The 10,661-nt window shown below is 48.9% G+C and overlaps 1 protein-coding gene across 2 annotated transcripts in view; it reads left to right on the top strand.

Annotated features, from left to right (window-relative positions):
• TRIP13 (thyroid hormone receptor interactor 13) overlaps positions 1–10,433 on the top strand; it is a 37,281-nt gene extending 26,848 nt beyond the window's left edge. The window contains exons 13-14 of one of the 2 annotated variants that reach the window (XM_058430132.1): positions 9,280–9,508; positions 10,239–10,433. In XM_058430132.1, the coding sequence (XP_058286115.1) occupies positions 9,280–9,465 (186 nt within the window). In that variant the 3' untranslated portion in view covers positions 9,466–9,508; positions 10,239–10,433. Of the gene's footprint in view, positions 1–9,279; positions 9,509–10,238 lie in introns of those variants that run through there. The other variant, XM_058430135.1, reaches the window with a different exon arrangement.
• Positions 10,434–10,661: the final 228 nt, after the last annotated feature.

The following is a 10,661-nucleotide window of genomic DNA, read 5'->3' on the forward strand; positions in this document are numbered from 1 at the left end:
GTCTGCTCTTGGTGGCATTTCACGATGGGGTCAGGGGTCCTCTGCTCCTTGGTTGACGTCCCAAACCTCACTGGTGAGGCCCCGTGCACTTTCGGGATGGTTGACGCTCAGAGACTTCGTGTCCACATGCTGGCAGAGGGGGACTCCAAACCAACACTGCAGGACCAGGGCGAGGGTTTCTGTGTGATGCTCCAGAGGCTCTAGTACATCTCCCCTGGTCCAGGTCAGCTACTGGGCCTGTTCCTGTGCCGTCCTCACTGCAGAGGGTCAGAAGACTGGGCAGGTCTGGGGCATGGGGATTTGGCAGGCAGTGCGGAGGAGGGGGGGCAGTGCTCGTTCCAACAGACCTGAGGCCCCGAGGGTGATGCTTCTGCTGGGCAGCCGGGTTTCTTTTGCCACGGAGAGAAGTGTGCAGGTGGCCCTCATAGTCAGTAAATACCTGTGACCACAGAGAGAGATACCTGGTAAACAATGCTCACAGTCACGGAAGGCCATGGGCGACTGCTGGGCACCCGTTCCTCACCGTGGCCTCAGAAGAGCTGCCATCTAGAGCCACGCCTGTGCCCTGTTCCCTCCCGGCCCCTCCGCCTCCCACTGCAGTCAAGGCCCCATCTGCACCATTTGCCATGGTGTGCACAGGGTGATCCATACCTTTCCCACTGTGCCCTGTGGTCACTGGTCAGGGACAAGGTCATGTCCTCAGACCTCAGACCTCAGGGACACAGCTGCTGAGGCCATGGTCCTTAAGGAAGGCCCCGCCAGAGTGGCCTGGGGATGTCCAGGCAGTTCCAGAAGGAGTCCAGAGCGGCTGCCCTTGAGAGGGAGGTGGGTGTGCCCTGAGGAGGGGCAGGAGAAGGAGGTGCTGGGGGGCTCTAAGGCAGGGCCAGTCCCCAGGTCCCCATGCATGGGTCTGAGGACCAGAACCAACTTGCACCCAGGCCCTCCCAGCCAATGCCCAGCCCCTGGCACTGCCGCCTGTGAGTGAGGACAGTGATGCTAGCCAGAGAACAAATGGGATGCACAGGGGGTCCCTGTGCCCCCCAAGGGAATGAAAGGGGTCTGAGGGCTCTCTCGCAGGAGATGAGGGACACCCCACACTGCCCAGGTCCTAGAACCCAGGTGGAAGGAGGAGGCCTGGGGGCTGAGGGGAGGAAGGAAGAGACAGGGGCCTGTGGACAGACAGGCGGACCCCGAAAGGCCCAGATAGGAAGCGCGTTGTGGCGTTTCTGCCACAGGACCCCTTTCCCTTGCCCGCTAGAGGGCGGCGCTGCCCCAGAGGTGCACAGCCGGCGGCTCAGCCAAGGCCCCAGCACCAGCGGCCCTGGGCCCTGCCCTGAACCTGTGCTGACTGCGGCGGCCTCAGCTCCGAGTCTGAGTGTCTGTTGTCTGAATTATGATTTGTGACCAAAACCTTTGTCTTTCGTGTGAGTTATCTGTGACTGGAAGCCTTCTTTGTCTCTCCCCTGAGTTATCATTTATGACTAAAACCTTTCTCATACTGCCTCTGGGTCATTTTTTACTAAAACCTTTATCACCTGAGCTATCACTTGTGACTGAAAACCTTCTTTGTCTATCACCTGAGTTATTTAATTTTGATTGAAACATCTTTTCTTTATCATACCTACAAGAATCATAAATTATCATTTATGACTTGCAGCTTTATCTGTCAATTTAGTTATCATTTATGAGTGAAATCTTTATCACCTGAGCTATCATTTACGGCTGGAAAACTTCTCTCTCTCCTGAGTTACCTGTAATGGAAGGCTTCTCTGTATTACTGGACTGACTTACAACTACAGCGTCTGTCTCTCTAGCACTTGAGTTATCATTTATTTATGACTGGCCACCCTGCATCTCTCTCACCTGGTATCATTTATGTCTAAAACCTTTCATTCTCTATCAACTGAATTATTACTGGAAAATGTCTTTCCCCATCATCTAGTTGTCATTCATGACTCAGACCTTTTTCAGTCACCTCAGTTCCTTATGGCTAGACACTTTTCTTTCTCCATCATCTGAATTATGATTTATGACTACAACCTTTCTTTTTATCACCTGAATTATCACATGTGACTGGAAAAATGTATGAATGGAAACCTCTTTCTCTACCACCAAATTTCTACCTAAGCCTTTTTGGGTTTGGGGTGGCAGCGGGGGGTTGTTTGTTTTGTGTGTGTTTTTTGTTTGTTTTGTTTTTGAGACAGGGTGTTGTTCTGTCACCTAGGCTGGAGTGAGTGGTGCCATCACAGCTTGGCCTTCACCTCCTGGGCTCAATCAATCCTCCAGCCTCAGCCTCCTGCATAGATTGGACCAGGGGCCTGTGCCACCACACTGGCTATCCTTTTGTTTTTAGTAGAGACAGGGTCTTGCTATATTGCCCAGGCTGGTCTTGAACTCCTGGCCTCAAGCGATCCTCCTGCCTCAGCCTCCCAAAGTGCTGGGATTATAGATGTGAGTTACTGTGCCCAGCCTTACAAAACCACTTTTTCTTTATCACCCGAATTACCATTTATGACTGGCACCTTTCTGTTACCTGAGTTATCATTTATGACAGGAAAACTTCCTTCTCTCTCACCTCAGTTGCTTATGATGGAAGGCTTCTCCCTGTATTACATGAGTTATTTTTGAGTGAAGCATTCTGTCATCTGAGCTATCATTAATGATTGAAACTTTGTATCTCCATCACCTAGATATCCTTTATGAATAAAAGCCTTTCCTTCTCTGTCATTTATGACTGTAATCATTTTTCTCTGTTACCTGAGTTACCACTATTGCCCAAACCTTCTTTCCCTACCACCTCAGTTACCACTGTGGCTGGAAACCTTCTCATCACCTGAATTATCATGTGTGAGTGACACCTTCTTTTCTGTCACCTGGGTTACAATTTATGACCAGAAATCTTTCTCTCACCTGAGTTATTATGACTGGTAGCCCTATTCTTTCTAGCAGCTGAGTTTTATTTATGACTAAAAACCTTTCTTTGTCTAGCATCTGACTTAACCCTTATGACTGGAACATTTCTTTCTCTATCACCTAATTATCATTCATGACCTCGAGCCTCCTTTCACTCAACTGAGTTATTTCTTATTGAAAAACCTTTCCTTCTCCACCTGAGTTGATTGATGACAAAAATCTTTCCTTCTCTGTCCATTGCCTGAGTTATAACCTGTGACTGGAAAACTTCACCTAGTTTTCATTCATGACTGAAAACCTTTCTTGACCATTAAAATGATCATTTATAACTTGAAACCTTTGTTTTTCTATCCCTTGAATCATAATTTGTAACTAAAACCTTTCCTTTTCTACCACCTATCACTTATGACATAACTTTATCAATCAAAACCCTTATTTCTGTAGCAGATGTATTGTTTATGACTAGAAATCTTTCTTCTCTATTACCTGAGTTATTATTTGTGACCTTGCTCTATCATTTCAGTTACCATTTGTTACCTAGAACCTTTCTATCTCTACCATTTTCTGTCGGAAACCTTTCTTTATTATTTATGACTAAAACTTTTCTCTATTACATGAGTTATCCTTATGGCCAGAAGCCTTCTTTCTCTGTTATATGAATTGTCACTTACTACTAAAACCTTTATTTCTCTGTTAGCTGTGTTATTCTTTATGGCAGGAAACCTTCCTTGTTGTATCTACCTGAGTGATTCATGAATAAAGCTTTTTTCTCCATTATCTGAGTAATTTATGACTAAGCCTCTTTCTCTATCACCGGGTTTATCATGTATTAATGACTGAATACTTCATTATGTGATCAATCTTTCTCTTAATTTGTGTGGTGGTTGGAAACCCTTTTTCTCTATCACTTTAGTTTGGATCTTTTGTTCTCTGTCATTGAGTTGTCATTTGGGACTAAGGCCGTCTTCCCCATCCCCTGAGTTCCGCTTTATGACAGCACCTCTCTTTCTCCAAACCCTGTTGTAGTTTAGGGCTGGACACCTTTCTCTATCTCCTGAGTTACCATTTATGATGAGAAATCACCACTCATCCATCGCACGTGCTATAATTCATGACTAAAACCTTTATTTCACTTGTTCTTCATTTTGGAAGCCTTCCTTCTCTATCACCTGATTATTATTACTGGAAATTTCTGTCTGTGCCACGTGAGTTATGGCTTTCTCTCTGGCGTTATTATTTTTACTGGAAACCTCCTTTCTCTTCCCCCCTCCGAGCTGTTCTCGCAGCCGCAGCCGCAGCCTCCTCCTCCCGCCCTGCGGGGGCCGCCATGCCCGCTCCTTCCCCGCCCGCCCTTCCTGGCCCCCTCGCGTCCCCCTTCCCTGTCACCCGAGCTTTATTTGTGACTGAAACTTTGCTGCGTCTGTCATCTTGGTGTCCTCCTCTATGAAAACCTTCCCGGAGCTCTTCACACTCCACACATGGTTTTTATTCGATGTTTTTTACCCTTTCTCAACAGCGTTTTCCTGGGGAAGGAAGGCACCCAGTGGTTCCGGAGGAACGCGGCGCTGTGTTCCCGCGCCCTGGGCTTCCCTGTTGCACAGATTTACTTTTTCCTCACTTTGTGTTTTTTGCCGTCAGCTGGAGAAGCGCTCTCCGAATATTTCCCCGGGAACACGGACTTGCCGGCCGCGCGAGGCACCGGGCGGGAACTGGCGGAAAGGGAGGAGCGGCTGGATGGCGCCTGCGCCTGGCAGCCCCCTGTGCCCGAGGCCAGGAGGGACCGGTCCGAGCCTGGGGGCTGCGTCAGGGCCGCTCTGAGGGCGGCTTCGCGGGGACTCGGGCCCTGCCCCAGGCCAGGCAGGGTGTGACCGCCCCCTAGTGCGGGAGGCTGCGTCTACACCCGCGCCAAGGACCGTGGAAGCCACGGAACTGGCCCCACCCCGCGCAGCAAGTCCACGAAGCCCTTGCCCCCAGCCTCACGGGCGTCCAGACCCGTCCTGAAGCCCTGTTCTCCGCGGCTCTGGGTGGGCGCGGGTGGCCCTGGGGCGACGCCAAATCAGGCCACAACCCCAAATCCAGGCCAGGACTCCACATCCAGCCCAGGACCTCAAATCCAGGCCAGGACTCCACATCCAGCCCAGGACCTCAAATCCAGGCCAGAACCCCAAATCCAGGCCAGGACCCCAAGTCCAAGACACATTCCTAGTCCAGTGACCTGGGGCTTCCCTTGGGCCAGCGACTGACTGCACCGGCAATGCTGTTCCAGGCCCTCCTGGCCTCCCTCTTCCCAGCCTCTCCTTCCCGCCTTTGCCCCCGCAGCCTTCACGTCCTCAGGAGCCAGAGCAGGGATGCCTTCACTGGGAGAATCTGCTCAGAGCTGATTTAGCTATTGATGAGTACTGACAAAATATTATTTTACATTGATTTGTTTTTAAAAAAACGTGCTTAAGCCAGGAGACTTTTTAGGATATCTTAACTTCTGCTGCTGCTCAACAGCCATCTAAGGACTTATAAAACCTATCCAGTTGTGTTTGGGGCTAGAGAGAGTGCTGGGTAACGTCATCACTGACATCCTCAACAGATCTCTATTTACAATGCTTAAAAGTTGCTCCAGTCAACCAACAGGTAAGTACTTTAAGACCATCACCGACCTTTAGTGTTAGAATTTCACACCTGCCTTCATGATGTCCAGGGAGCAGAATACTACAAACAGGTTGATATGCTTTGGATTTGTGTCCCCACCCACCTCTAATGTCGAATTGTAATCCCCAGTGTTGGAGGTGGGGGTTGGTGGGAGGTGATTGGATCCTGGGTGCTGATTTCCTCCTTTGGTGCTGTTCTGATAGAGTTCTCCTGAGATCTCCTTGTTTAAAAGCACGTGCCTCTCCCCCCATCTTCCTCCTGCTCTGGCCATGTGAAGACATGCCTGCTTCCCCTTCACCTTCCACCATGATTGTAAGTTTCCTGAGACCGCAGCAGCCATATTTTCTCTACAACCTGTGGAAACATGAGCCAATTAAACTGCTTTTCTTTATAAATTATCCAGTCTTGGCCGGGCATGGTGGCTGTAGCCTGTAATCCCAGCACATTGGGAGGCCGAGGTGGGTGGATCACCTGAGGTCAGGAGTTCGAGACCAGCCTGGCCAACATGATGAAACCCTTTCTCTACTAAAAATACAAAAAATTAGCTGGGCGTGGTAGCAGACACCTGTAATCCCAGCTACTCAGGAAGCTGAGGCAGGAGAATCACTTGAACCCAGGAGGCAGAGGTTGCAGTGAGCCAAGATCGTGCTACTATGCTCCAGCCTGGGCAACAAGAGCAAAACTCCATCTCTAAATAAATAAATAAATAAATAAACCAGTCTCAGGCAGTTCTTTATAGCAGTGAGAGAATGGCTAATACAGAAAATTGGTACCTAGGAGTGGGCATTGCTGTAGTGATACCTGAAAATATGGAAGTGACTTTGGAACTGGGTAACAGGTAAAGGTTGGAAGAGTGTGGAGGGCTCACATGAAGACAGGAAGATGAGGGAAAGTTTGGAACTTCTTAGGGATTTGTTAAATTGTTGTGACCCAAATCCTGATAATGATATGGACAATGAAGTCCAGGCTGAGGTGATCTCAGATGGAGATGAGGAACTTATTGGAAACTAGAGAAAAAGAGTCACTTTTGTTATGCGTTAGCAAAGAACTTGGTGACATTTTGCCCCTGCCCTAGAGATCTATGGAACTTTGAGCTTGAGAGAGATGATTTAGGGTATCTGGCAGAAGAAATTTCTAAGCAATAAAGCTTTCAAGAGGTGATCTGGCTGTTTCTAAAAGTGTACACTCATATGTGTGAAGAAAGAGATTATCTGAAACTGGAATTTGTATTTAAAAGGGAAGCAGAGCATAAAAGTTTGGGAAATTTGCAGCCCAGCCTTGTGGTAGAAAAGAAAAACCCATTTTCTGAGGAGAAATTCAAGCCTGCTGAAGAAATTTGTATAGCATAAGTAAAGACGAGCCAAATGTTAATAACCAAGACAATGGGAAAATATCTCCAGGGCATGTCAGAGATCTTCACAGCAGCCCCACCCATCACAGGCTCAGAGACGTAGGAGGGAAAAGTGGTTTCATGGGCCAGGCCCAGAGCCCAGTTAGCTCTGTACATTCTCAGGACATGGTACCCTGTGTCCCAGCTGCTCCAACTCCAGCTGTGGCTAAAAGGGGCCAAGGTACAACTTGGGCCATGGCTTCAGAGGGTGCAAGGCCCAGGCATTGGTGACTTCCGCATGGTATGGGGCCTGCAGGTGCACAGAAGTCAAGAGTTGAGGTTTGGGAACTTCTGCCTAGATTTCAGAAGATGTATGGAAATGCCTAGATGTCCAGGCAGAAGTCTGGTACAGGGGCAGAGCTCTCATGCAGAACCTTTACTAGGGCAGTGCAGAGAAGAAATGTGGTGTTGGAACCTCCACACAAAGTCCTTACTGCAGCACTGCCTAGTGGAGCTGTCAGAGGAGGGCCACTGTCTTGCAGATCTCAGAATGGTAGATCCACTGACAGCTTGCACCATGCACCTGGAATAGCTGCAGGCACTCAACACCAGCCTGTGAAGACAACCATGGGAGCTGTACCCTGCAGAGCCACAGGGGCAGAACTGCCCAATGCCATGGGAGCCCACCCTTTGCATCACCATGATCTGGATGTCAGACACGGAGTCAAAGGAGATCATTTCAGAGCTTTAATATATAATGACGGCCCTGCTAAGTTTCAGACTTGCATTGGGCCTGTAGCCCCTTACTTTTGACCAGTTTAACCCACTTGGAGCATTTACTCAGTACCTGTGCCTCCATTGTATCTTGGACGTAACTAACTTGTTTTTTATTTTACAGGCTCATGGGAAGGAGGGATTTGCCTTGTCTCAGATGAGACTTTGGACTTGGACTTTTAAGTTAGTGCTGACTTGAGTTAAGACTTTGGGGGACAGTTGGGAAGGGAAGATTTGTTTTATAATATGAGAAGGACATGAGATTTGGGAGAGGCCAGGGGTGAAATCATATGGTTTGGATTTGTGTCGCACACAAACCTCACGTTGAATTGTAATCCCCAAAGCTGGAGGTGGAGCATGGTGGGAGGTGATTGGATCATGGGAGCTGATTTCTTCCTTGGCTGATGTTCTCATAGAGGTCTCATGAGATCTGCTTATTAAAAAGCATATGGCACCTACCCTGTTTCTCCTCCTCCTGCTCTGGCCAAGTGAAGATGTGCCTGCTTTCCCTTAGACTTCCACAATGGTTGTAAGATTTCTCTGGTATTTATTTAGAGCACTGCAAGAACAGACTAATACACAGGTATACTCCAAAGACTTCCACCTGTGAGCACCATCACCTCCAAGTGTGTTCACCTGTGAGCATCTTCACCTCCCAGTACATTCACCTGTGAGCACATAACCTACTGGTACATTCACCTGTGAGTACCTTCACCTCCTAGTATAGCCACCTGTGAGCGCCTTCACCTTCCAGTACATTCACCTGTGACAGATTCACCTCCCAGTACATTCATCCACCTGTGAGCACATTTAATCCCAGTACATTCACCTGTGAACACATTCACCTCCCCGTACATTCACCTGTGAGCACATTAACCTGTGAATATGATCACCTGTGTACACACTCTCAGGCTGCACCGGAGAATTTAACTGACACAGAAAGATCAACAGGAGGAACGCACGGAAGTTTATTTAAGGGAAGCTCTGTATGGTGGGAGAGCCTCCCATGGAAGGAATGCCCTAAAGCCACAGAGTTGGACACTCACACCCATGTGAGCAAACAGGACTTGCAAGAAGTGGACGGGTGGATCTCTAGTGGCTCACCAGGCCTAAATCCTCATAGAGCCCAGTGGCCGTTTGCTGACTAGAGGTCACACGGGTACCCAGAGTTCCTTGAAATCCCATACCTCTGTTAAACTTTGGGACTTCCAGACCTCACCTGAACCAACCCATCAGAACACCGGAAGTTTGAATCTTTCATTTGCATAAGCGAACCTACATGAGAACTTTCGGTATAAAAGCTGGACCCTCTCTTTGTTCTCTGGAAAGCATCCTGGTTTTACGCTGAAGGCAGCATCTCCCCACTTCACAAACTGTTCATATGAATAGTCTTTCCTCTACATTCCTTTTCAAAGAACTTTTGTTCACCCTGAGTTGGAGGTGGAGTAGTAAGCTGTGAAAAATACATTGTGTGCAGACGCTGCAAGAAGAGTGATTTTAAGGAGGTCTATGCTGAAATCTCTCTGGGTCTGGGCCTCCCACTGTTGATAAGAAAGATGCTTTCCCGAAGGTATGGGGAAGGCATCTTTCACATGAGAATTTCATCTCTTGCTTTTAAGAAACCGAACGGAGATCCACGTGAAGCCACAGCAATGCATTTGGGGTGGCGGGCTCTTAGCTCCTTCAGGATCACACCACAAAAGGAAATCGGTGAGCACCTGCTTCCACCCTCAGAAAAAGCTGCAGTTTCTCAGGGAGTGACAGCTGTTCGTGCCAGCTTTGGGGGCACTTCCAATCTGGAGTGAAGGAGGTCAACTTTGAACAGCATGAAGCCGGCTGCTTCGCAAGGTAAGAAATGTAAACAAAACTCAAGTGACCAAACTCTCCATTTTGAAGATGGGGACTCTCAGTTTGGGGACAGGCCACACCCCTCCAAGAGAGCATGGGGTTCTGCACCCGCACCTCTGAGCCCTCCTTTCAAAGGACGCATTTGTTTCTTGCCTTGTTGGGAAGGCAGGTGGAGCTTCATAAAGAATAATGACCCTGCCATTACTGGCTATTTTAGGCTTGATTCATTTTCCTTTCCATAAACTCAGCCAGAGAGTCAAAGTCTTCCTTTAAGACACTCTCTTTTCTGTACTTGGACCTGCAGTGTGGCCCCTGGGAGGTGGACAGTGACTTCACTCTCAGCTCACAGCATCCTTGTGTTCTGTGTCGGGAGCAAAATCCCATGTGAACTGGGCACCCTCCCTTTCCACAGACATTAACCCCCAAACGTGAGAGCGGGCTCCCAGCCACCTGGAAGGCAGCAGCATCCATGCCGCTAGAGCTGGTGTCTGGGGGCCAGATGGCATAGACAGGCTCCTCCAGGCATTGCTATGTCCTGGGAAGGAACAGAGAGACGAATAGGAGGGTGATGGGAGTCAATTCAGTAATTCCAAGTGGGACATTAACATGCCAGCCCTCTGCTCACCGAGGGACAGAGTGGTCTGCCCAGAGGAAGCATGGTGGCCTGGGCCCGAGTTGCGGGACTGAGTGGCTGCCCTCCTGAAACCCACCCTCCTCTGTCCAAGAGCAGGAGCTGCGTTCAGCTGGGCGAGGCTAATGACTGAAGCCTGGCTGCTGGTTCCTGGGAATAAATCAGGCTGATGATGGTCATTGGAGAAGAACAGCAACAAGGCATCAGTGACAATTGCCACCTGTCAGTCGCCTCCTCAGGACCACATCCTGAGCTGAGCTGTGACTAACTTGACCTCTGCACCTCTGTGAAAAAGGATATGGCTGCCCGTTTTCCAGCAAGGAATGAGGACTGAGGGCAGCTCTTGGCTTTGGTTGGCCAGGGCTTGAACCTTCTGTTTCTGGGCAGAGCTAGAGCCATGAGGGGTGATCCAAAGGGAAGCCAATTCCTGGGTTCACCCATAAACTCATAAAAGAGTTGTTCTACTTTCTGCTGAGATAAATGACTTCTTTTATTTCCCTTTTGGAGAATAATTGCCCAGTG

The sequence above is a fragment of the Hylobates moloch genome, unplaced genomic scaffold, assembly GCF_009828535.3.
Source record: "Hylobates moloch isolate HMO894 unplaced genomic scaffold, HMol_V3 SCAFFOLD_17, whole genome shotgun sequence".
In the NCBI taxonomy this organism is placed as follows: domain Eukaryota; kingdom Metazoa; phylum Chordata; class Mammalia; order Primates; family Hylobatidae; genus Hylobates; species Hylobates moloch.